This window comes from Dinoponera quadriceps, unplaced genomic scaffold (assembly GCF_001313825.1).
Source record: "Dinoponera quadriceps isolate SergipeBrazil2010 unplaced genomic scaffold, ASM131382v1 scaffold587, whole genome shotgun sequence".
In the NCBI taxonomy this organism is placed as follows: Eukaryota; Metazoa; Arthropoda; class Insecta; order Hymenoptera; family Formicidae; genus Dinoponera; species Dinoponera quadriceps.
This window is the reverse complement of record NW_014554777.1, coordinates 412,097-439,803: the sequence shown is the minus strand read 5'-3', so window position 1 is coordinate 439,803 and position 27,707 is coordinate 412,097. Positions and strand designations below refer to the sequence as shown.

General features: G+C 36.9%; 1 protein-coding gene across 8 annotated transcripts in view; it reads right to left on the bottom strand.

The window, feature by feature from the left end:
* Positions 1 to 883: 883 nt before the first annotated feature.
* Positions 884 to 27,707, bottom strand: part of LOC106741750 (protein lap4) — a 35,876-nt gene continuing 9,052 nt past the window's right edge. Inside the window, exons 6-36 of one of the 8 annotated variants that reach the window (XR_001374208.1) lie at positions 27,184 to 27,476; positions 26,930 to 27,063; positions 26,694 to 26,805; positions 26,343 to 26,509; positions 25,939 to 26,087; positions 25,733 to 25,843; positions 25,381 to 25,605; positions 24,941 to 25,183; positions 23,796 to 23,880; positions 22,849 to 23,013; positions 22,425 to 22,600; positions 22,096 to 22,233; positions 21,861 to 22,010; positions 21,515 to 21,595; positions 20,542 to 21,384; positions 18,980 to 19,087; positions 18,660 to 18,839; positions 18,065 to 18,094; positions 17,281 to 17,439; positions 16,805 to 17,191; positions 15,959 to 16,111; positions 9,927 to 10,358; positions 9,180 to 9,291; positions 8,878 to 8,934; positions 8,523 to 8,637; positions 6,496 to 6,601; positions 5,726 to 5,839; positions 5,256 to 5,402; positions 4,760 to 4,960; positions 4,223 to 4,316; positions 3,076 to 3,161 (exon numbers count right to left, since the gene is read on the bottom strand). Coding sequence is in view for 6 of the 8 variants with exons in the window: in XM_014614033.1 (XP_014469519.1) it covers positions 2,886 to 3,161; positions 4,760 to 4,960; positions 5,256 to 5,402; positions 5,726 to 5,839; positions 6,496 to 6,601; positions 8,523 to 8,637; positions 8,878 to 8,934; positions 9,180 to 9,291; positions 9,927 to 10,358; positions 15,959 to 16,111; positions 16,805 to 17,191; positions 17,281 to 17,439; positions 18,065 to 18,094; positions 18,660 to 18,839; positions 18,980 to 19,087; positions 20,542 to 21,384; positions 21,515 to 21,595; positions 21,861 to 22,010; positions 22,096 to 22,233; positions 22,425 to 22,600; positions 22,849 to 23,013; positions 23,796 to 23,880; positions 24,941 to 25,183; positions 25,381 to 25,605; positions 25,733 to 25,843; positions 25,939 to 26,087; positions 26,343 to 26,509; positions 26,694 to 26,805; positions 26,930 to 27,063; positions 27,184 to 27,476 (5,649 nt within the window). In the remaining 2 variants the exon portion in view is untranslated. Of the gene's footprint in view, positions 3,162 to 4,222; positions 4,317 to 4,759; positions 4,961 to 5,255; positions 5,403 to 5,725; positions 5,840 to 6,495; positions 6,602 to 8,522; positions 8,638 to 8,877; positions 8,935 to 9,179; positions 9,292 to 9,926; positions 10,359 to 15,958; positions 16,112 to 16,804; positions 17,192 to 17,280; positions 17,440 to 18,064; positions 18,095 to 18,659; positions 18,840 to 18,979; positions 19,088 to 20,541; positions 21,385 to 21,514; positions 21,596 to 21,860; positions 22,011 to 22,095; positions 22,234 to 22,424; positions 22,601 to 22,848; positions 23,014 to 23,795; positions 23,881 to 24,940; positions 25,184 to 25,380; positions 25,606 to 25,732; positions 25,844 to 25,938; positions 26,088 to 26,342; positions 26,510 to 26,693; positions 26,806 to 26,929; positions 27,064 to 27,183; positions 27,477 to 27,707 lie in introns of those variants that run through there. The other 7 variants (XM_014614033.1, XM_014614034.1, XM_014614038.1 and 4 more) reach the window with 7 other exon arrangements.

Below are 27,707 nucleotides of genomic sequence, written 5' to 3'. Positions count from 1 at the left end.
TCCAAACATTGAAACGTTCGACGGGCAAGAATCGTATTCTGCATTATACAATTATATTCGAAAATAATATATAGATTCACAAATCGTAACGTTCGACGCATCTTGAGTGCGTTTTACAGCAGTTTCGCCGTGTTAACGCGTTACGCTGCGAGGACGAAGTTGAGAAAAGAGACAAAGCGAGAAGATGAAATATATGTTATTCATTTTGCATGGTAATAGATATTCAACGAGATACAGTATAAGATGCTTTTCACGTGAGACAGTACTAACATTGGCACTTTTATACTCTTCGTACATCGATATAACTGAACATTATTATTATTATTATTGATTTGACAATGTATTCACATTGATATTAATAACTGGCTTGTGGATGCCGGACAGGACACGTTAACCGGTTTGACCGGTTCACTTAGATTTAATAGATCGGCTCGACGAAATTCCGTTGAACGGAGTTGGACTCCGAATAACGGTATTACGTCGGGCCTTCTTTCTTTGCACACTTACAACATTCACTGCGCGGCATACTAATACATTGCTACGACGATTGGTGAAGAATTTAAATCGATCCCGACATCCAACTACCTTCCTCTCTCTCTCTCTCTCTCTCTCTCTCTCTCTCTCTCTCTCTTCTAAGTGCTTTTGTTATAGATACAGCGAGGTCGACGAACTCGCTCATCATCAATTTCATTCATTGGTCCCGCATTCTTATAATCGCACTTTAAGTCGCAGATAATCGCAATTTCACATTCGCAGAGTTTTCGCTTATTTACATACACATTGGAAAATTCATGTCTATTCGTATTATCTATCGAATAAATATGTACTTTATCCGCGTATCTCTTTTTTTTTTGGATTAAGAAATAATATATATATAGATGCTTGGTATAAAATAATACTCTTAAATCCCTACGAGACAATATCAATATTAATATTCTATTATATAGATATATATTATGGATGACGGATTATGTTTAAAGTCTGTGTGATGTCTTAAATTCTCCAGAGTTTCATGTATATATATTTTGCTAAATATATATATATATATGTATATACGCTCAAACGCATATTAAATATACTACATTAACAGATGTAATACCTTCTGGTTAAACATCGAAATCACCGAACTATAATTACGAAAGTTTATATTTACTCGACTTTATAGTAGCTTCCCTCGATGTTAATAATACATTAAAAATAAATCAAAGCTTAATATTTTCTTTTATTCTTGAATTATATAGATTTGCATTTCCCCAATTGAAACCTAATGCATAAATCAGAATATATCTTCGCGTAAATCATACATATTTAATGGGTCAAATAAATAAAACAATCTATAAATTATAATATGGGCCATCGACCAACTTAAGATCTACAATTTAAATTGTCACCGCTCTCTCTCTCTTTTTTTCTCTAACTAATTATTTATAATATAATTTACAAGATATTGTCAAAGTAATTATATAGAAACAACAATTTTAAAATACTTCTTTCTGTCGTAATGGATATAAATAAGTGCAGTATAAGAGAATGGACGTTATAAAATGTTATAATGCACACATTATAAAAACGTAGTCGTAAGAGCCTTATGTATATAACGTTGTAACTGCATAACCTTATCACATCTTAAAATTGTATTCTTTTTTTTCCTTTTTTTTTCTTAACAAAATTATTATAAATATATTCTCAATTAGACGCGAAAAAACGGAAGTGCATGATCTTCACCATACATGTAAAAAATGCAATCGTATTCAACGATTCCTCGTCGCTACATTAACCTTAACATCTCTTATTTTTCTTCATTAATATCTCCATCGTATGTAGATATTTAACTACCACGTGAAAATGGTATGTGGCATAATAATACAAAATATATGTATACGTATGTTTTCATATATACTCTGTATATTTGCCACTGCTTGTTCAAAAATTAAGATACTGGAATCAAAAGTGAGCGGCCCTCTCGATGATCCGCCGCAGTTTGAATCTATTGCGTCTTGCCGTTATTTCTCATTCAAATATTAACGACTTCGTGTTTACCACCTTCCGATATTTGTCTTTTTCTCAAGTTTGCTTTTGTTCTTTACGAAAGAACGAAGAAGTTTTGTTGGTTGTTTTCGTTCTTTTCTTCTTTCCGCATGGGTTTCATGTTAGCGAAATTCCGACATATATATTAGATAATTAGCGAAGACGCGATCTAGAAACATAATTGACAATGACGCACGGGGAAAAATGCAGTAGCAGCAGCATGATGTTAAACATCCAGAATTTAACATTAAAATGAGCCATTAGTAAAATGTATATCATTTTTCATTACGCACACACACATCAGATTCTCAGTAGAACTGCACCCGATACATACACATGTGTATACAGAATGTGATACAAATGGTAGCTACACACAGTTCTAAAGACGTTATACGTATCCGAAGGGTCACAAAAAGTCTTGTTACAAATATCTCTTACTTTTTTTTTTTCGTTAAATATATAATAGCGTACGTCTCTGCGTAGAGTCTCTACATAGAACCAAGGAGGCTACTTGTATATATTATATATATATATATATATAAAGAAAAAAGGAAAAAGATAACGCAAGTACGTCGCTTGTGTCACGATAATACGTACCGATATACTCGAAATACGTTCGATTCTCATCAAATATACACGTATATGTGTGTATGTATGTATGTTTATATAAACGTACGATTTTGTCTCTACGCGTGCGGGTGTATATATGCGTTTGTGTACGTACGCACCTAAGTAGAACGGTACACGATAATTTCCTGCGACCGCCAGATATTCAAGTAGCAAGAGCTCCGCCGATTCTTACCGAATATATTTAACATCAACGCTTTACACCTACTCGTTAGGATGCACATCTGTCGTCAATGGCGACCTTTCTTCGATCGCTTCCTTTTCTTTTTCTTCGTCGACGCGACCGTGATGTTCGCATTCGTCTTGGCGGAAGCTGTCTCGGCCGCGTCGGCCGCACCGATCTGAGAATCCGTTTTCTCTTCTACGCCGCTCACGGCCGCGTTGTGTCCCACGGTGTCTTCGCTCTCGCTCTCGGCGTCGCTCACACCGGTGCCGGTTATACTTTCCACGTCGTCCTCCGCGTTGCTCAGCTCCAAGGATATAATCTTCTCCCTCAAGGTCTCCACCTGATCGCAAAAATGCACACGTTGCAATGATCGGCACGAACTTGATTTTCGCGCCTTGCATTCTAGCGTTGTCATACGGTACGACCGAGATTGCTCAGCGAGGTTCGCGTTCCTTGAACGTAAGATATATTGCTCAAGCGATAATCTAACAATTCTGCGGTGTCTACGGAACCTAAGTACAATATAGATAAAGAAAATCAAGATTTAGGACACAAAACGTCATATTGACGAAATGTCATATTGCCAATTTGTATTATATATTGAGAAGAAATATCTGAAAAATAAAAATTTATTCGGTGGGTACTCTAATAGAATATTTATTTATACTGATACACTGAAACACACTGAGAAGATTTTTTTCAGGTGATGAAAAAATACATTTTTTTCTTAAATCTGTAATTTTTTACGTGAGAGCGATTGTTTATTCTATTTAAATAAAAGAATTTTTTAATTTAAATAAATATGTTGTTAGCATTTGCCAAAATAAATATTTTCTCTCTCAGTGTAGTTTCCATCGTGCATATAAGGTATGTGTGTATCGGCGACACTTCGCTTCCGCTCTCCAGATTCTACAGAACGAGACTTCAGACTTTGACGGAAAAAAGATATTATACAGGGTGTCCCAGCATAAGGAAAACTTAAATATCTTGGGGACCTAAACATATTGACCTTAAAAACAATCGAAAAAAAATGACCGCAAAAGAAGTTTTTCTTCCATCGAAAATTCCTCCTTCGAAATCATTCAAATTCTAAACACATTTCTCTTATTATTAGAAACAAAGGGGATAATTAGGTGTTTTTCTTATGCTAAGACACTTTGTATGACGGAATGCATATATTGACGTAGAAAAAAAATATTTGCCGGCCTAAGTTTCTCGATCTTTTTTTAATCGATGATTCTGCTACGTACGATACGATTCTGTTCTTCTCACATGCAATAATGTAGAAAGCGCATCCAATAATAGACGACACAGACAAAGTCAATTGTGTACATGTTATACAGAGAGATGCATAGTTATAAGCTTAAAACTACACGTATAAGTATATGAAAACCAAATTACCCCAATAGCTCAGAAGGAAGTTGTTAGTGAGATCAGTAGAAGTGACATTCATAATTCAAGGTGGTGCATAACGTATCGTCGAAGTAAGCGGAGTCTTGAAACAGTAAACACAAGAATAATTGAACAAATGGTACACAGACTACACAGAGATGCTCGTGAACGCAAATGTGTATGATAAGTCTCTCTAATGTCTCTCCTCTGTATAAAACAATACTTTCGTAATGTACACGCGCGTAACATGACCCGGACTATAGTTTATCGACTGATGGTCTACAGGACACGGCTATCTGTAAATTCCCTAAAATTTCAGTAAAATCAGTCCATCTATATATGCCATAAGTATACAAAAGGGAGAAAAAAAATATCAAGAAAAAGTGCGGTGCACAGAGATAGAAAATCGTTGCAACGGTGATACGACTTGTTATCGTGCTCTTTCTTTCTCTCTCTCTCTCTTTCTCTCCCTCTCTCTCTCTCTCTCTTCTCTCCTCTACTAGATGTGTACTTTAACGCTGGTGCAAATTTTAGATGTAATAATACCTGACGCTCAATGAGCTTCTCGACGTATTCAACGGTTCGTACACGACGTTCGCCCGTCACCTCGTCTAGATATTCCTCGGTACGCCGAGTGACCTTCTCGTCCACTACTTTCTCGGATTCGCGTATCTCTTTAGGGGGACCCACTTTACTGCGCACAGCGAGCTTAGGAAAATCCGCGCTAGACGGCCGTAACGTAGCGAACTATGATAGCAAAAGACAGACAAATGGGAACCGTTGTAGTACATAACATAATTCTCTCTTTCTCGCTTCTTTTTTTCTTATGCAACACTGTGTTAGAGCTTCAGGCGAATACAGGACAGCAATTAGTGGAACGATCGGGTTAAACACACAACTCCGATACGATCAAGCTTGCGGGTTAATTGTATAATCTCTCTCTCTTTCTCTCCCCCTCTCTCTCTAGAAAGAGACTCTCTCGTTACGTATTAATTGGATCATGAAAATTAACATTGTCTCGGAATATATTCCACACGCTTACTTCGACCGGTTTCTCTTGCTCATGAACAGGATCGGCCGTCGCGTCGGTCGCATCGGTCGCATCGGCCGTATCACGCGTATCTTCGTGCTTATTGGTGTCCATAATTTCGCTCATCTTCTTGATCACCATCTGGGCCTGAAGCGCATCCTGTAAACACAAAAGAAGCTTTAATGTGTTGTTAAAAAAGATACAAACGTATAAAATTTTTTTTTTCTAGTAATTATTTTAGTGATATTGTGCATTTATTAATTCTTATACATATACAATCGGCAGAATAAAAGCTGCAACTCTTGTTTTCCGACGAATTTCGCAATGCAATGTCTGTGTATCCAACAGGAAAATGTATTTTCTCAGAATTATTAACAAACAAATTTCTCCAATTGGACATGAGATACATTGAGAGACTCATCGAAGAAAAATGTAGCAACTTTTAATCTGCCGACTGTGCGTATCAACTCCTCCAGCTTTACCTGCTCGAGAGATTTGAGACGCGCTTGTCGCCAAGCGGCACGTTTCTCCGCCCTAAGTGCTCGCTGCTCCGCAGGGCTCAAAAGGTGCTCCTCATCGTCGTCTGAGATAAGGCCCTGTTAATAAAAAAAAAAGGAAGATCAGCCCCGAAGAGAACGGAGCACGGTTGTCATAATTCATGCAGGGGTTTTTAACGACCTGATAATTGGCTATTGACTCAAGCATATTGATTGCATGGTTCTTAATCCCTTGACTAGATTTCAAGCTGAATCTTGCAAAAGTGCTTAAGCTGGCAAAACATGGATTTTCCAAAGTTCAGCGATGTTATTAAAATTTTGTGTCGAAGGGTTTTGATTGAGGCCGCTATTCACGAATATGAAATCAAAATTTCTCGAGTAACAAAATGATGGATCCAATATGGCGGCTAAAATCATCGTTTCATTTCATCAAAATAAAACATCTATAAATTCCCTGCATATCTAACATACTTTTGGGTTGTTAATTGCGAATTAACAATCAAAACTGCTAGTTTAAAAATGGCGGATCCAATATTATATCCATAAACGTTATTTTATTTAATTATGATAAAACCGTCATATTATATCCGTTATTTTGAATTTTGCAGTTCATTATTGAATAGAGCGCCCCCGAGAACCCTTGAATATCCAATTTTGGAGATATTGAACTGGCAGAAATATCAAAACGCAGTATTGCGTTTCCGCTGGTCAAGGTATTAACTGAAATATACATTAGAAATGCATTGAGATAATACCTCTTGTATCAATCGTTCTTTCAAACGACGTTCCGCTTTCGCCGTCCTCACACTGCTGGGAACATTCTGGACAAGAGGGATCGAAGTTCGCGAGCTCAGTCGGCTACTGGAAGGTAACGAGCATGCATACTGACGAATGATTATGCATATGCTATATAGATGTAATGTTTATTCGAACAATATACAAAAGCGACATAAAATCAGTCCCCCTTTTCCTTTCAATCAGACCGTTCAGATCGTTCGTGGCAATTGGTAGTGAATGCGTGTATAGCTTCATTTCCCTCCACGAGTACCGACGAGACGGTCCGCGCGCGAGCGTCGCTAATTAATATACAGTGGAATCTCTCTAGTGTCTAGACGTTGAGACGAGCAATGCTGGCATTTGGACACAAGAGACACTCGACGTTGAGTCTAATTGAAACATTACCCAGCCTGGGAAGTGTCTCGAGATATCCGTGAGAATGTGAGAGCTCGAAAGGAAATGTTTCGGGGAAACTACGTTCTACTATCGACGTCTCGTTTGATCTCGAGTCTGTCGCAGGTTTCGTCCGTGTCGCTCGATAAAGCTCTTCGACACTTGTCTCGCGTATGTGTGTGTGTGTGTGTGTGTGTGTTTGTGTATGACAAAAATCCGGCGTGAAACACGGTTCACTGTGTGAGACCAAAACCTAGTATGCACAGGCATGAATGTACAGCGTAAGAGCGTGTAAAAGCTGGTGCGGACTCGCATCCGGAACTCATCGTCGGCAGCAAATAAAAGTGCAAATAAACGTATAGTATCAGGGTGCATGCAAAACACAACTAAATGATAAACGTCGGACGTTGGTGAGGTTTCGAGGTGAGAGCTGTCTTTCCGGGGGGATAAATACTGAAGTACGATGCTGAGACCTCGTATGCCGAATCTCTCGCGGGTACAACGCCATGCATTAATGTTGCATCATTCCCTAAGCATAATGATATATCGGAAATTTCATTTTATCAGCATTTCTGAATCATGACTGCCGATTATTCTGTGAACTGGCAAAGAGATGCTCTAAAGCAACAATCACGACGCGCGAATATTTAGAAATGATGCGTGATGATTCTGATTCGAAATTTCCGATATCGCTATATATAGAGTGGAACAGCATTAATGCACAGCATTGTATGACGCCGATCAATGACGCTATAGGTCTGTTCTCTATCGCCGAATTAGAGCACACTTCTGGAACTTAAAAAGAAACAGATATAGCTGTGACTTCACGTAAAAAAAAAAAAAAAGAGAGAAATAGAACTAATACAAGCTAATACAGCCAGTTATTCAGCTATAAAGAACAAACCTTGTGCGACAAACAGTCATACACGTCGAGTCCAAGAAGCAATCTTTGCACTAGCGTCTCGAATCTCAGCGCTTGAGGAAGACGAACGGAAAAAACGTCACCAACGTGTTTGCGTACCGTAGTCGTGATACCGTAGATGAGATCTATTTAGTATATCACAACACACGCCACGCGCGCACGCACACATACATACACACATACATACATACATACACACACACATATACACACATACCCACGCATACACGCACGCATAAAAATTAACGTTAAACAAAACTATATACATTGCTAAACGTATTGTACACATATCAAAGAAGCTTAGTCAAAAATACTGTGTATCGTTCTACGTAGACTGTAAAAAATCGATCTCAACATATATATATGTATATAGTCAATAAAAATATAAAATAATAATAACATAACAGTAAATTTGTAATTTTAGAGAAGCTGCCCGCTACAATACCTAATCTGTTACGCAAGCTATCTAATTCTTATGTTATTACTCGTGTGTATATTAAATATATATTTAGTATAATATCGTGTAATTTCTCATACTCTCTCTGTCTCTTTCTCTCTTCTCTATCTTAACGTAATTTATATTAAATGATAAATACTGCCACTTGTGATGCACACGTAAACTGCATGGCATGATGCATCTTGCATTATTATCGAAATAGAAAGAATTTTAATGTGAAGAGTGAAGCTTACTTAGGTCGGCCATTGTCCTGATCACCCATTATGTCCAAATCTTCGAGACCTTCGTTTTCGTCAAGTTGTGCCCACGACTTGAGTTCGTCTCGCGTCAAAGTCGCAATCTTCTTTTCTGTTCAAGTCAAAGTTCACGATCAACGATATTCAACATTGGCATGAGATATTCTATGGCAATCGTTATTGCGATTATATTTTGTATCGCGAAAAGAAGTGAGGAAGTCGAACTGAACGCACAAGTTTTGTTAGTTAATTAGCTGCTCAGCTTTAATGTATTAAAGTGGACTACACACGATGTAGAATGAAAGAACGTGATAATTATACCGTGATATTATATCTTCAAGTAATCGCTTACCTTCTTCTTGTTTCATTTTCTCTACTTCATCTTGACTTAAAAAGCTGAATATTTTATCTGTAACAAATACACACGCACACACATTCACAAGATTATTAAAAATCAGTTAATTATATACTTTATATCACAGTAAGTGAATTATAAATTGTTGAGAATATTTGGAACGATAAGTCGTATAATTTCATTTATAAATATTTCAGGCTTTATCCGTTTTAAATTTGTTTCAACGTTAATCCAAATTTATCCAAATTAGATAAACTATCTTCTTTTTTTTCGCATACGAAAGAAATACGTATCCTCACCTGGTTTAGGGGATGGTTTTAAATGCTCTTCCATAGCACTTTCGAACAACTTCTTCTTATCGCTGACTGACATTTTTGTCAGTGGTGGCGTTGGAGATGATGTTGGAGATTGCTGTATTTGTAATATTTAAATAAATGATTACCAATAATACTTTTCTATGCAAATTAATTTTATATTATTGAATTATATTCATATACTTATATTTGCATGTGAGATACACATGAATACATGAATAGAATTCAACATACGTGTATATTACACACACTGAGAAAAATCTTTTTGAATAAAAAATACATTTTTTTAATCTTATTTCTTAATACAAGCGTTTATTCTATTCAAGTAAATATGCATTTAAAACCTTAAGTATCTTATTTCGTATTTTACATTTAAGTAATGATTTCTTAAATTATCTAATAATCTTATTAAAGTGAAGCAAATTATTTTCTACAATTAAAAAATAAGCTATTAAGAATCATCGAATGAATAATTTTCTTCAGTAAAGTGAAATTTTTTGTATAAAGATATTTTTTCTCTCAGTATGACGTATAATACTGTATATTCCAAGAAGTATATCTCACATCCCACAAGAGTTCTGTTACATAGTTCACTATCGTGATCGTTAGGAACGTGAGAAAGTTTAGTTCAACAAGTGAAACGCGTATCGACATTCGCGTCTGACAAAATAATATATCCGAGTAGTAAATAAGTAGTAATAGTTAGTAGTTAAACATGCTTCTGAAACCCACCTCAACCTGAAACTTGCCATCAACAGAGCGTGCTATCTGTCGTTTGCTAAAGGAAGCCGAAGAGTCAAGATTCCCGCTGCATTCGGGATCAGTTAGAGGCGTCGGGGGAAGTCGGAAACGTGCAGATTTTTCGTAGGACGTGACTCGTGGAGAGGGAATGGTGATAAGTGTGTCCTGCAACGGCCGAATCGTGGACGACGCGGATTCGATATGGGACGGATAAGCATTGTAGTTCGAGATCTCTTTCAGGGAAGGCGGCAAGTCGGCAAACGTAATACTGCGTTTCGACAAGGACTTTTTCTTCGTCGGGGAGGGTAAGGTTTGCATAGAGGTGGAGCGTTCGAAACTCGCTGTCTTAGCAGGAGTGGGTAGCGTGGACGACTTTGACGAAGAAAAGCCCTTTGACGTTCCGGCGGTCTCATTCGTTCTTGACTGGGTAAATAACACGGGAAAATTGTATTAGTCAAATCATAATCATCAATTAAACAGAATGCGATATATAGAGCGAAATAAATACACATATCGAAGTGGTCCTTTATGATATAATATTCGTTACGTGCGAAGCGCAACACACATAAACTATTTCACTGGTACCAATCATAAAAGAACACACACGACAATACTGATCGTTTCACCACCATCGCGTCGGTGTTTCAAGAGCCTCTTTTGAACGAACCTCGGAGAACATACGAACCCGCAAAACAACGCCAACTACAACAGTAACATTACACCAATGTTATAATTTCCTACTCAACGATGTAACTATTATGTATAGTTATATCGCCTTCGCATTGTTGAGTTGGAAAGTGCAACATCGATGTAATGTCACTGTTATTTGGCTTGGTTCGCAGGAGATTATATTAACAGTCAACACGATGGAGATGAGACGTTGTCTATGTTGCTTAAAAATAACTGTACAATAAATCGTAATAAAGGAACAGTTCACAGTAAACATTTAGCATATTACTGTCGAACACGATAAAATCAGACGTTTAATCAATTCATCGATTGAGCCGCTAACGCCGGCCTTCCTAGAAGTTGAATATACACATGTATATATGGTATCTTATATTTTAAAACAGATTTATTTTGAATGCTACATGTGTGTGTACCGTGTCATACAAAATCTAGAATTTAAACGAGAACTTCAAACTTATTTGTCCGATCGTTTGTTCTCACCGTGATCATATCTGTAAGTTCCATAGTATCTTCCTCAATTGTACTATTATTGCAATAAATCATGCAGCAACCTCGCGCATAATTTCAGATTATAAACACATGGTCGACACATGTTAAACACGTTCTTCCGATTTATAAAGCTATCCTATATTTGTACCCTATCCATCGTACGTATCGGCGTAGCGGAGACTGTCGTGTGTATGCCTCGAGCACCCAGGGACACTCGGTTATTTTTCACCCGTTTCGCTCTATCCTGCGAATCACTCGCTGAGTTAAATATTATTATTATTATGCATTCACGTCAAATAGCCTGCAGAACGACTTGGTGTTTTATCTTGCTTGGAAACTTCATTTTTTTTCTTTTTACGAAAATATCTCAACTATTTGTTAAAGGCGTGGGTAAGTTTTTATTTGTTCATATTGCTCTGTAATCTTCGTATTCGTGAAGGTTTCAAAGTTGTAAGTCTGCGAAAACGTAGGTACATGGGCATCTGTCCTTTGAAACAATCTTCAATACTTAAACGAGATAACTCATTGAAGATAACAATAAAAAGAAGTTATCGTCAACAGAACGTTAAGGAACAGCCGAGAAAATATTGCAAATACGACAAGCTTGTTCAAGGACCACACCAAAGTTCGCTTATCGCGGATTGAAAGAGAGATGAGTATAAAGGAAAAGGAGAGAGATTCGGCGAAAATTGTTCCACGGTGCAACAGTCTCCTCTACTGCGAGACATTGTGTATGAAACAACAGATTGATTTCAGGTGAAACTACATCGCAATAAAATAATGCCCTTCAATTATATTCGTCCTATCTAAGTACAATTATGAAAAACTATTCTCATCTGAGTACATTTCACAACAGGGATAATTATCAAACACTTTCAGAAAAATTCTCTGCATAGGCAGGCCACATTAAAAATGTTCAAATTTCATTCCTTTACCAATCAACTTCAACATTAACACCTTTCAGATAATTAGATAATATTAGCTCTTATCTGATAGTTTGTAGTTATATATAAACATCTGGTCCATTAGAGTTATGTGAACATATATAATGCTTATAGAAAATATACATATGTGTGTGTGCGTGCGTGTGTGTGTGTAAATACATTGATTAAAATTTGGATGATGATATGATTTAATTGTAGCATTAAATATACTAAATATACGTCGAGACTGTTAAAAAGCCTAACTCAGTCAAAGGCCCATTATTCAGAATGCATTGATAATGACATCATAACTCTTAACAGATCGAGATATTATCGTTTTTTTGTCAGGATTTGCAAACAAAATCGAAAGTAAATGGAGGTATCGTAATTTTTTTCAAGACAACAAACAACGGGGACCGAATATAAAGAGCCTTTCGCGAATCAAATTTTAATGCTGATCTTTAATACAGTATTTAAACTTTAATTATAATCATAAGATATTTCACATTAAAAGAGAAATACCGAAAAAAATTTATCCAAATTTATTTCCAATTTATCGAAATTTGGATTATTCAAATTTCGTCAAGAAAAGATCGACTCCGATGTACAAAAAGGAATTGTGGCTGAGCAAAAATGTGAAATGCTGTGAAAGTTTCTGATATATATATATAATGATTGGTTAATGATTGATGAAATTGTGTATCGAATAAGTAATAATCGCATTGTGCGTTTCTTTAAAATTAACAATATAGACGATAATTCAACTAGGAAATATGCTGTGTGTATATACATACATATATACATACACACATATATACATACATACGTATATATATACATACATGCACATATATATACATACATACATACATACATACATACATACATATATACATACATATATGTGTGTATATACATACATATATACATACACACATATATACATACATACATATATACATACATATATATATGTATATATATGTATACATATGTATGTATATATGTATGTATGTATGTATGCCATATTCTTCGTATATGTATGTATATATATATAAAATTTATTTTCCTCGCAGAATTATATATATATGTGTATATATATATTCTATGTGTATATATATATACATATATACATATATATATTCTAATTCTTCTATAACACGCGTTATATTACAATGCTTTGTTATAATCAATTTAATATTTATCCACATCTTAACAGCAAGGTATAAAACAATTATTAGTAATTTCTTTTTATAGACGTATCGTGAAGAATATCACGTGTGGTCATAGAATATTATCCCCCCCCCCTTTTTTTTTACAAATATGTCATTATCAATAAAGGATTTCGTGTAGAAAATATTATGTGCTCTTTTAAACCATTTAGCCAAATGTAATACAGAACGATATCTATGTGCTTTAACTAGAACATTCATAAAGTACCTCTTGCAAAACTGACGATGACTCTTAAATTATACCGTAATCATCTTTATAGTTACTTTGTTACATACGATTGGAGAACATAGAGACGCGTAAGAGATATGTAACGCCTGCATCAAGTGTATAATTATACATCCTATTTGGACAATTAAATTATATTCATTTAGGACAATAATAATAATAATAATAAAGAAAAAAAGGGGCTATTAGCTGAGGGCACTTAAAAACTTGTATACATATAGACTCTTATTACATCCACAAAATTGTCAATTCACGTATCACAAATCACCTATTTCTCAGGATCATATTTCTCAGGGTTATTCGTTCTGCAGTTGAGAAGAACACCACGCATAATCAAGTTAATCAAGTTGAACCGCAGCAACCATATTTCATATGTGTTGCATGAATTTAGCGCAAATAAGTCCTAAGAATTAATATGTATAAACGTTACTAAAAAGATCCCGTCTCAGGAATATAGGAAGTTTTATGCGCTACGAACTTCTCTATCTATCACAGAAATATTTTTCCCTCGTTACCTCCGACGACTATGAAACGGCAAAAGAAACGAGTTTTTACACGCGTATCGTATGTATCGTATGTATCGATTTCTAATCGTATCGGTATGTCGCACGCTTTAGGTATTAGGCGCGCGATCCGAAATCTCACTTTTCATCAAAGCAAACAACCAATTGTGGACTTCTTAACCCAGCCATTAGCGTATCTCTCTCTTTCTCGATTAATACTTAATATCGTAATGGCAGTATCAGTAACAAATGGAGTAACAATAACTATGCCGTATATATAACACTTGTGTCTGGACATATGTAAAAACGCAATAAACAGCTGATTCATATGCCGAGTTAATATGCCGTAGTAACTACTCTTAGACTGTTTTTTATCGTCGCACAGTCCCGCGTAATCAGAGGCATGGACGCAGACACAGGGAAAATGAGTAGAAAGACGAACGACTCACTCCTGTTAGAGGGCAGCCAAAGTAGCACTATCATCTTCCACTGTCTGTAAACATGTGAAACATCTCTCTCTTTTTTCGGCGCTCAGGAGAGCATGCGGACACGCTAAAGACATCGACAACTGTACATTTCATGCACCACTTAAGGGTACCTATAGTAGTGAAACAATTTGACTAGAGATCGTATTTACGCACGATGACAGAGTAGAGTGATTTACGAATAACTCTATGAAGTCCAATATACAGAGCTCCTTGTCGCGTAGGAAACGTAAACGCAAAAATGCAACTAAGTCTGTTCGAACATTCAGAGAGGCGTATGAAAGGATAATATCAAGTCGATTTTGGTCAAATGCCCGCGCGAAAACGATTTCCAGTTCTCTTTCTCGATTGAAATATACTTTCATATCGATATTTTGTACGTCGAGTTATCTTCTACTTGGAATGCTGTACTCTTGTTCAAAAACTGAGAACACTCCTGGTAGGGAGAAAATTCCTAGCAGTGGTAGAAATGTTCTTTAACGACGGGAGGAGATAATTTAGGCGTAGGCCGATTTTACGAAAAGTATAATTGGCGTGGTTATACTTTCAAAGTAAGTTTAAGTGTCGAGAAAGTCCCACCTTTTTTTCTCTCTCTCTCTACCTTTCGTTCTTTGTTTCTCTAAATTTTCATGAAGAACTCTACAAGAGTGCGCTTGCGCGCGTATGGCTGCATGTGTATACGTTGTGTGCGTTCTATATATATATATATATATATACACACACGTATATACAGCGATCAAAGGTATGAGATTGAAATATCTGAGACGAAAAGATCGGCTGGTAAGTCTGGTCATGTCTAGCTGAAAACTTTGAAAATAGAGGATAATATATCGAGTGTTTTTATAAATTTTGTACGATAATTTACGTTTCTTTTTCGACGTTGTGGAATTTTCACCTAATGATAAGAAATAAATATCGTATATTCGTACTTTCTTTCGTAAATCGACATTACTAAGTATATATAAGAAATATAAATTATATATTTTCATGTTGAAGCCATGCAAAGCAAAAAAGAAAAACAACGCCAATGATAAAAAAAGATGCATGGGTTATCCATGTACTAAGAACTAACAAGTTACTGAAGTTAAAATTATGATACACATGCAACATTATAACAAAAAAAAAAAGTTATGTGTTTCTATTTTACACCTAAGTTAGAGTGATAACTTTTTCTACCTATGATACCACTTTTACTCCCAGTGATATGTACACATACAGAGTGTTCCAGCACTACCGTCAGCATTAGAAAATCACGAATATTACAAGTCCAAACAAAAAAAGAATACCGTTATTTCACTGTCAAAGTATCAATTTCCTAAGGAAGAAATTGCTCAAGGGATAAATGAAGCTGAATGACGGTAGTTGCGGTACACTCTGTATAAACTACATGTATTTTAAAGTCGCGATTACATCTTGAAAATTACGAGAGAGATCTAAAGTAGTTTGAGGAAAACAATATTTAGTATAATACTCACATTAGGATTCTGAGGTGCTAATGTGTGTTTACTCATAACGATAGTGGTAGTTTTGAGATCTTTCGTACCCCCCGGTGATTTTGGCGGTACCATGTCGACGGGACTGTTCGATTTGCTCACTAATGACTCTGCTGCTCGTACGACATCTAATACCTGTGCCAAGATGGTGCAATTAATATGATGCGTACAATTTTATTTACGTATACAAATATTTCGCAATTATCTTGATTAATTAAAAAATTTTTAAACTCTTGAATCTATGCCATTATGATATCGCAGAAACGAGAAAATTTCTGCAAAGTATGTTTAAATGAAAAGATATATCCGTAAAATGACCACTTGCAATCGATTGAGAACACATTTCTTCAAAATACTTCAAAAACTTTCCCTTTGGCTTTAAGTCAATAAATAAAAAATCATAAAATTGACAAAAAATAAGACAAAATCACGATATGACAGGTTAAAAAAAGTGGATTGCACGTTAATCTTACGATTATTTGTTGATCGCCGAAAGAGAATAAATTTTCGGTGTATTTTACAGATCTGCCCGATCAATTGCGAATGTCGTTTTATAGATCGTATCTTTTCATTTCAACATATTTTGTAGGAATTTTGACTATGTATTTTCTCTTTTGACGTCATTAATCCTGTGCCTTCAGCACATTGATATAAGTATACTACAAGTATACATTGAGTATATTTAAGACTTTTCATTTTATATTGCTAAAAAAGAATATTCCGTGATTTCTATGTAAAAAAAAACCACACAAAGCGAACAGAAACATGGATGGGTAGTGATATAATTTTCCAAATAAAATGTACAACTCAAATAATAATAAGTCTTACTTTCTCGGGTGTGGATTTTTCTCTCTGCTCAACCAGCGCGCGTTCTCGCTCTTCTTGCTCCCAAGCAACAAGTTCGGCCTTCATCTCTTGCTCCTGCCTGAGCGTCGCAGCCTCCTCGTCGTCTCGGTCCAAGCTGGACACACTTTGCGACAGAGATTTAGTGCCATCCGCAGTTGGGTCTCTTAACTCGTGCGGTGCTTTAGCTTCCTTAGGATCCCTGAGGACCTCTTGGGACAACGATAATATCGGCTCGACTTCGCTCTTGTCGTAACCCTTACACACGACCAGCGTGATCGTATTTCCCGAGCACCGGAGAATGTTCACGGCCTCTTGATGAGTTGCGCCCAGTAACGATGTGCCATTGACCTCCAGTAGCCTCATGCCAACCTGTTAAAAAGATACGCCGACGTATGAGCACAAGTACGCTGAGACAAGAGGTTAAGAACAATATGCGAACATGACAAATGTACACTTGCCTTCAACCGCCCGTCTCTCTTGGCTGCACCGCCGGAATTGATTTTCGATATAAAAACGCCCTCGTCGGTGTGGTCGAGAGGATTACCCTTTTGTCCTCGGAGTCCTCCTTTGATGTGCATACCAAGTTTCTCGCCTGCTTCCTTTATTATTACTAATTCCTAAAACAAGGTAAATCAATTCCCTAGGTAAGAGACTGTCGATCCTTGATCTCAAGGTTTCCGTAGATAGAATCAGGAGAGAAAAGAAAGGATATTACAAAACTACTCAATGTATCATCGTTACACCTTCATCTTTGAAAACTATATATGTACTCTCTACATCTGTGTTATAAAACGGTTGATTTACACTCAAGGACGACTGACAGCTATTTATATACTCTTAACGGTGTTTGCAAATTTACGGGCGAGGTAAGAGAACAATTCAATGCTGTAAATCGCGAGGGGAGTTGACGAAAAGGGTGTCTTAAACACTGACACTTAAAAGATCGCAAGAACAGATAAAATCCAACTGAATTTTCGTAGAGATGAAACCGTCTCACAGTTTTATTCGATATTTAATAGTACCAAGCATAATGGCATGACACGAAGCACAAGAAGCTCTGGAAATCAAAGTATAATAAATTAAAACGATAGGTCAGCATAAGCAAAAGCGAGTCATTCGTAAACCTAATAGTGAAGTTCGCAGCCGTGGTGTGGGGGGGGGGGGGGNGGGGGGGGGGGGGGGGGGAGGGGAGAAGCGTAAATAAGAACATAAAATCACGGGTCAAATGCATCGAGTACTTACTGTCACAGGGATGTACTCTATTTCGACCAGCTTGTGGGGCAAATTATAAGAGAAAACCCGCATTAGGTAAAGAAATAATAATCACACGTAAAAGCACCGAGTGCCACTGTGTTTGCGACTACAAGCATTCCTTAAGAAACGGAACACGAAGAAAGAAATATTCCTGAAAAGTATCTCACTTGTTGAGTAGAGTGCCTAAAGTTCTAAGCATAAAACAATTAAGTAGCGATCCTTCTCTAAGAAACGGCTTCTTAGGTGTGCATATATTTACAATACAATTGTGAATAGTGATCTAAAAACTGTAGAAAAATCATTTTACTAATCGTGTGTCGCATTCTGAATGAATATTTAAGAAACCATAGTGACACTATGCTATATATGTATATGTTCCAAAGAACGTATATAAATATAAATCGTTGTATGATGTGAAAATAAAGTCAGTCCGCCAAGTGGTGAAAAGAATATGCATACGTGTGTAAAATTTTGTAATATATCTTTATCTGATATATTGTAAACTTATAGCTCTATAAGCATCACTAAGTTAGACAGCTGTTTAAGAGCGACATTGTGTTCAGCGATGTTACATAGTATTTACCTGATAGCACTCCGGAAGCGGATCATGTTGAATGGTAAGCACAATTTGATCTCCCGGTCTTAGAAGTTCCATTACCGCTTCTTGATGAGTGGCCTTCGTCACATCGGTACCATTCACCTTCAGTATCCTATCACCCATCCTTAATTTACCAGACTTGGCTGCTATGCCACCAGGAACAACCTAACATATTTATTTAAAAAAATTTAATATATACGATAAAGAAATAGACGTATATAAATACATTAAAATAAAGAAAATATATATATATAAATGAAGATAAAACTGTTGATAAAACTAAAATTACAAGGAAATTAACTTACATGAGATATAAAAATTCCAGGTTCCTTCGCACCGAATGGAGTACACGAATGATCTGTCCCTCCTATGATACTGAAGCCCAAAGAGCCTTCTTTCACAAGGACAACGTCCTAAACGCAATAATCACTGAATTGATTATACATTCGAACAAAGCTTTTAATTTTACAAGGTGTTAAAATTATTAATGGAATAATAAGAGTTTAGAAGAATTTTTCGAGACGTAAGTTGCGTAAGATAACGAATATACATTGACGTAAGTTTTGCTGAAATAAAATTACGATAAAGGCGGCTCTATTTATTCCTTTTCACTAGGAATGACATAGGACGACACAACAGATCTACACTACTTACCTATTTCCATGCCAGAGGATAAGCAACTTGTTTATGATAGTCCATCGATAGTTAAATTGATTCTAACTAAAGCCATCGTTAATATATATATTCTTTTACATTAGTTCATTGAGAATATCTTTTAAAACATAATTTACGAAAAATATATAAAATTAGACGTAGGAGAAATATAACTGAGCACAAATATTCACGTACACATAAGGGAGAATTAATTGTAACATAAATATTTAAACATGCTGAATCATTATAGAAAGTAGACCGTAAAATCTTCGTTTTGAGAACATATGGTTCTTTCATGCTCGTTCCTTTTATAATGCAATTTTGCGCGAATATTTGCTTAAATATTTCTCAATTATGTATCTAATTATGTACAAGAAAAATGCTATGACTTGGACAAGATCAGGTTCAACAGGAAAGGATGATGATACATAAAAACAATGAAGATGTAAAATAATTTCTTCCAATTGCGCTTTTCACTATTTTCTGCGCGTTTAAATTAAGACAATTATAAAATGTTAGAAGAAGGAGATTCAAAGATATATAAGAGCACACGCGTTTTAATTAATCTTAAGGAATAATCTCTGTAAAATTTGGAGTATATATTGCAATTAATCTTAAGTTTTTAAATTAATTTTAATTATTAATTATTATTTATTATTACATTTTAATTAATCTTAAGAAATAATCTCCGTAAAATTTGGAATATATATATTTCTTATATATATTTGACCGAAATTGAAGCGCACGATTGCTTTAGAGTTATAATTATCATCGTAGCATGGAAATAAGCTAGAAGTGAAAAAGTTGGAATATTATTTGTCGAATATAAATGAGGAAAGATTAGTAGACGTTCTTTCACTTATTAATTTTCCTCTTATTCGTAAAAGTGCACATGTGTGTAGCGAATGCGTGTAAAATAGTTATTCTCTTACCACGTGTACGCGGATACGCACTCTCGTGCATTTTACGCACACGTGTGGAAAGCAAAACGAGACACCTCTCAACCCGTTCTCGGAAAGAAATTTGAAAGAAGTGAATCAGTGTGTACCAAGGGCATGCGATACGAGCTTAAATCAATGTAAAAATCGACGAAAGTGAGATAAATGATGAAACATAATGGAAAGTAAAGCTTCCATAGAGGATAAAGTACAGGGTTACGCCGATAAGTGTGCAATACATATATTCGATGCGATCCTAACTACCGGGCACGTACCTCGATAATGAGCGGTTGCACCAACTGGTTGTCGGTCACTCGAGTTACGACGGTCTCGGTGAGCGTGCTCTTTGTGATGGTTTCAGTAACTTTACCGAGTGTGGTGGGAGCTGGAGGAAAGTTAACGTCTCCAGGCAAATTATCGGGCTGCTTGATCGTCACTGTCACAATGGGGCCCTGGTGGGAGTCTGGTGAGGGCGAGGATGTCGGGGGTCGGAGGAAATGAGCGGGGATCATAGCCTGAAATTCCTCGTTGGTGATTGGCTTCGGTACCTGTATGTCCTCCTGCGGAGACGCCGGTCTCTGCGTGCTGGGCTCCACGCCGGGAGTCGTAGAACCGGCATTGTTCGTGGGCGCGAACGTCGTCTGCGAAACGCTATGTCGCGGGGCGGGCTGCGGATATGCCTGATTAATAGTCGGGCTAGGGGACACGGGCGAAACGTTCTTCAACGCGCTACCCGGCTCGGTCACGCCGTTCATCTTGGGCGCGTCATTGACGACGAGATCGGATCTCGCGGGATACGTCGCCGGCGGCGGCGGCGGCGGCGGTGGCGTCTTTGACGTAGGACTCGGCGACAAAGCTTTATCGGCGTCTATGGAGCGACGGTAGCCGCCGTACCCGGGTCTGTTCGCCATATAGCTGTTGGCATTGTACAGCCCTGTGTAAGGCTTGGGCGCACCTATGACACGCGGCGACTTCTCCGAGGGAGTCACGGCGGTCGCGGGATTCGCTTGAGAAAGTGGTACTTCCCGTTCGACCACCAATCGAACGAATCTTTCCGTACTGGTGAGCAAAGCCACCGCTTGCTCGTGCTTCGCTCCTCTCATCTCAACTCCGTTAATCTGCAAGTTACACGACGATTGTTTAACGTGAACGAAACATATTACACAAACAGCACGGGTCTCGATCAAGATGGAAGCTGAATATTATCGGCCGATGTGAATTTAATAAACTCGGTGGAAATGTACTCACGGATATCACTTTGTCTCCGACCAACAGCTTGCCATCTTTTTGGGCAACCCCGCCGTCCGTTATTCTCGAGATGGATATTATCTGAAAACGTCGAAGATATGAATGTGTGTGAATATATAAAAATCTATGATAATTACATAAAATAAATAATATTAACATATTCACTACCACGATTTATTTGAAGGTCTCTCTCCACAGATTACCCCGTATTTTCTTTACTTTCTAACTAATTATGCAAGATAGTTTGATAACATGGACATAAGAAAGATTTTTTGCTCTCGCAGATATATGACGCTAGTCGCAAATGTGTTAAGTATAGTAAGTTTGTATCACAAAAAATGCTTACATCGCTGTTATTCTTAGATGCACCTTCTCCGCCGGAAATACTGAAACCGAGCCCATTTGGATCACGTATTAATGTCGTATGAACAAGAACAGGCATCATAGGTTCACTATTCGCCTTTATAGCTGCTATGGGCTCGGGGATCTTTCTCATCTGTGGAATACAGTGTATTAAGATCAGGTCAATATCGCGCTTCTGTTAAAAGAGTCATCGAAAGTATCAGACACGAACGTGTTACCTTCGGAGTGTCATGAGATGTGGACGTATCACCGTTTTCTAAAGTATGTGATAATGCTGTGGACGAAACGTATGATGTTGCACTTGGTGCTCTACTTGTACTCAAACTAGAAGATACGGAATCTTTTCTTGTCGGCGTCTGAAAATAGTAACGAAAGTCAAGTCAGTCTTGTTTGTAGACAAGGATAACGATCTTTCACCCATACTAGTAATATTGCCATGAAATAATAACGTTTGTAGACGAGGATAACGATCTTTCACCCATACTAGTAATATTACCATGAAATAATAGAGAAGATAATAAAAGTATAAGAAATTATTTGTACATACCTCCTCGTATGGCGGAACTATCCTTGTGACTTCCCTTATGATAACTAATACAAGAACGCGTCCGCACGCTTTCAACACTTCCACGGCATCGTAATGATCTACATTTACTACCGATACTCCATTTACGGATATCACTTTATCCCCTATCCTCAAACCAGCCAAATCCGCAGGCCCACCTGAAAATGCACAAAGTAAATCGTTTTATATCTGAACGAGTGTTTTACAAAAGTTAGCAGAAATATTTGTAAACGCGTAATAACGTGTTCTGATTAACGAAAACAAGATGACAGAATTAATACAGATAGCAAAAGAGGCGTTAACGTTGAACAACACGAAATTGTCGCTGAAACAGATACGTTGTTTTTCACAAAGTCACAAAGGCTCTTTTCATAAATATTTAAAATATTAAGAGAATAATATTTACCTTCGGTAACTTTTGAAATAAAAATCCCCTCGTCTTCACCTTTGAAAGGTGTCGAACCTTTACCACCAGCAATTGACAGGCCTAAACCACCTGTCGTTCTTTCTATGTGAATTTCATATTGCTCCTCTCGTACTTCTAACGTCGGTTCAATGTCAGATGTTGCATCTAAAATGGCAAATTTCCAGTTAGCAATTATGTTTTGTGCAACACATTAATATACTTTAGCCAAATGTTGGTGAAAATACATAATCACTGTATATAATATATATGTATATTATATATATAGTTTATCATTATTATGCATTTTATATACCGACATTTCTTTGCTCTGATACTCTTGTTTCTGATATAACATTTATATTTTCTAGGCATTATGTCAAACAATTTTCTCGTTTTAATCCGTCCACGCGGGAAATATCACAGGGCACATATAAACGAGTACTCTATCACAATGTCCCAACTTTCATACTAAACGTTCTATCGAGAGATACACTGATAACCGGATTAATGATAAGATGGTAGGTGAGTAAGACTCTTATCGTACCCTCCCCCCATCAAACAATACATTCAAGCAACGTGAATGGCTTTTAAAACTAGCAGGATAAGAGACTCCATTCCCCTCAAAAAATTAATTTATCGTTACTACAAGATAATAACCATATACTACAATTCTGATAAAGATTGTGAATGGACAAACGTTGATCAATATGCAAACTATCCTGCAGCAAAGTGTAATATGAACAATTAGACTTGAGCGCAACTATATAATGCGTGCAATCAGTACTACAACCATTCACTGAGAGCTCGAGCTTCGTTGGTGTATTCTCTCCGAATTAATCATGATCCAAAGCGTAAACCAATCGAATTCGAAAGCTCACCGGCCGCTTAGTGAGCGGTGTTAGTGCTGAATGTACGTTCACTATATTCAATTTTGTTTTTACATTCACCTTGACTATGCGTATCGAATGTTTCCGCAGATTCTACTTGTGTTGGTGCAGGTGCAGAAGACTCGGCGTTAACCTTTTTCAGTGCCTATAAATACAAGATGTACGTCGATATTAATGCCAACTATATATAAACGCTTTAATAAATATAATTTTACCGTTGGAGTGCCACGTACGCAAAATACGTTCGAAAGTGCCGAGCAACGCGGTCGCGCTTCTCTACTGTTTCGCTTTTTCACTCACTTTTCACGAGAAAATTTTTATAAAGATTACGACTGATAAAGTTTGATTTTAGTAACACCTCTTCGGGTACACTGATAACACTGACAGTACGCTACGGTCTCTATGAGCGCATTTTTTCCTACTGTGCCGATGGCTCTTTTGAAACTGAACGAAAGCGGCGCGATCGCATTGCGTGGCACTCAAACAGTTAGAATAGAATACCCAAATAGAACAGAAAATGACGATGACGTAAGTGATATAAAAATGACGAGAAAATCATTATAAAAATCATTTTTCAATCATGTTTTCACCGTTTTCACGTCACCGTCATTTTTTATTCCACCTGGATAAGCGCGCATTGTTTACGGCTAATTATTCTGACAATCGTGTTCCTTTAATACTAATATTTTGACGTTAATAAGTAAATATAGTGGACATATATGGTGGGTATAATTTGATACTCGAGAAAAGTGCATTCAATTGCCGCTATATTCCACATACAGTTTATACAAATTAGCCGAATATTCATACGGTATTGCTGCGCACTGCATCATGTGTATGTATGTACCATTATTTACCATTACAACTAGAGTTAATTATAACTTTTCAACTTTTTAATACTTCTCGGATTCTTCTCTCTCTTTCTCCCTCTTATGCGTGTAAGTGCAAGACTGGAAATCGTAAAAGTAACTCTAGTTATAACGATAAGGATTCAATTTGGATTTCGTTAGAAATTTCGAGGACAATTGCATGCTTTCGATCTTTCGGGAAAATTGCATTTCAGGAGATTATTTCAGTGATCAGTTTTTGAGACATTGTCCTACTTTTCGAATTACGAAAAAATTATGTACGTCCACTATAAATATCTTTTCTATTTGTATAAAACTCTGTTACAAATTTTTTATTCGTTGACAGCAAATATCCACCTGTGCGATAATGGCAGCAACTTTCTCTTTGTCAACTGCTTGGATGCGTTTGTTCTTTAGATGATGCGGAGTGTCTCTACGCTGTAGTTTATTGGGCTTATTGGAATCACAAGAATCCTCGTAATTTGGATCTTCTATAATATTGAATTCAACGTGTCTCTGCACATCTTCATTCTCAGACTCTTCTTCTTCTTCCTCATTCCCCTCTTTTGATTCTGGGACAGAATTTTCAGTTCTTGCATTCTGCGAAGAAAATAATTTTCTCACATTAACAAGGTCCGATATAATGACATTGCGAGTTGTCAAGGTCTGTAGGTATATTTCAGTCAATAAGCATTTTGATTGTTAAAATTGAATGTGAAAACTAGGCACTTTGAATAAATAATAACTGTCCTATATAATGACTATTTTAACGAAGAGATTTCCACAAATTTGCTTACTGCATTAAATTCTGTAGCATACTGAGCGGGAGGATTGTCCATCTCTTTATTAAGTTGAGCACCCGTGCTGTCAGATTCAGTGCCAGGTGTGGGCATTTTATGCTCATTTTGTTGCACATCATTACATTCCACGATTCCTTCTTGCTCAGTAGACTGTGGCACGTCCGCAGTATTGACTGGCACTTCCGATTCTGTCTTATCTAATCCAAATGTTTGAGAAACATCCTGCGAAAGTTTTACGTTTATTAGCTCGCAGAGTAACGCGAAACAAAGCCCGTTAATACCATATAAGAACTAAACGCAAGAACAATTGGAATGTCATTTTGACAAAAACTAAACGCTGAAAATTTACTTGTTCATCCGTGGATGCCGATCGGCTTTCACTTCTTCCTTTGCTGAACAACTTGTGCGCCTTGGCTTTCAATTCTTTCGGATGCGGCGTGTTCTGGCGTACGAATGGAGTCTAAAAAAACAGAGAAGTTACAGAGAAGCGGTGACATCGATTACGAAATCTCTTTTAAAAGAGAAAGAGAGAGAGAAAAAGTTAAATAAACATACCTCTTTATCGGCTTCTGGCGGCTCATCGGTGAATTTCACCGAATGCGTCCTCGATGCTTCTCTTTCTTGCCAACCTTCGTCGTCGCTCAACTCGCGCGTCTCACCATGAACGTTTCTCATACCAACCAGCATTGCCAGCCTACCTGAATCTAAAAGAAAAGACAAACCAAATTATGCGATAAATGTTTGTTTTAAAATATTAAATGAAAACTTGAATAGTTTGATGATTAATTATTAAGTGTGCTAACTTTGTTTATCGCACTATTAAATCCGTGCATTAGCTTCTTACGGTCTAATATTGATATTTTTAGCTTATTCGGAAGCTTCTTGTCATTAATTTGAATCGATTGTTTTATTATGCAATTAATATACGATTAAATACGACGAATCTCTCGATTACTGACCATCAGGATGGAATTCCAACTGTGGTAAAAGGAAACATGTCAGCACATCTTGCCCCGTTTCTTCGTCGACGTCCGTTTGAAACGTTAACATCGGTTGTGCCTGGTTCTCACTTAACCATACTGCTTTCAAACTCAAGTTGATCAAGGAGTATGGTAAATATTGTAACCTGTACAATACAATTGTGCACAATTATTCATTTAAGATTAATAAGAGTTGAGAACGAGACTGATATATTTGATAAAAATATTACGTTTCACAATCTCACTCCCTTCCCTTTTAAAAATTCTACTTTAGTATATAATAATGATGATAATAATTGCAAGTCGCAAAATAGAAGGGAGATTATATACCTGTTGCCAGACACGTCTAAAACGTGAAGTGCACTGCATTGCCCCACTTCAGACGGAAGATATTGTAATTTATTGTCTCTCAAAGACAGTACGCCCAGATTCTTTAGATTTCCTGGAAAATAGAGAAAATACAAAGGTTACATTGAATCGTCTCCTTAGGAAGATTCGTACATTCTTGGAGTGTGCAATATCGCACATATCGACGAAGGGTCGTCGTTTACATTTAAAAATCTTACCAATTTCTATCGGTAAAGATTGCACGCTATTTCTATCAACATTCAAATTATTTAAATTGTGAAGTTTGCCTATAGACACTGGTAGCTCTAAAAGAAAATTCTCCGTAAGAATCAGCTCTTGCAAATTTTCACACCTGGAAAATACACGGTGATGTAAAATACATAGTCAGAGGGCGCTCTCTTTTCATTTTTATCTGACAACTTGTACCCAATTTCAATCGAGGTAAGACAACGGAGACTTCACCTTCACTTACCTCCCTATATTCGGATTTAGAGTAGAAAGTCTATTTTGGTCTACTTTGAGGATAGTTAATTTCTTGAGTTCGCCGAGCCCGTCAGGTAACTTCTCGATGACATTCTGCGACAAATGTAGATCCGTCAACGACTCGAGCCCGCCAATCTCATCGGGGAGATCCTCCAGACGATTTTCCGAAACATCTAAGCACGCCAGTGTCTTGAGTTCGCCGATCTCAGGCGGCAGGTGTTGCAATTGATTGTGATCGAGCCACAATTCTTCCAGCGCTGGTAATTTTCCTATATGTGCAGGCTGCGGAAAGGAAAACCAATAAAAGTAGTCGGTTCTTTTAATTCCACTTATAACCGAGGTTACAGTTTCATCACTTTCGACGCGAAAACCACAACGTGATATCAAGTACAACTGAAGAAGCAATGAAATGCGAACGATGATGATGTAAAATTCATATATATATACATATATAAATTTCTTCTTCTAAAAGCCGTTCTTCAAGTATCATCAATAATGGAGATTTGGTCAAAA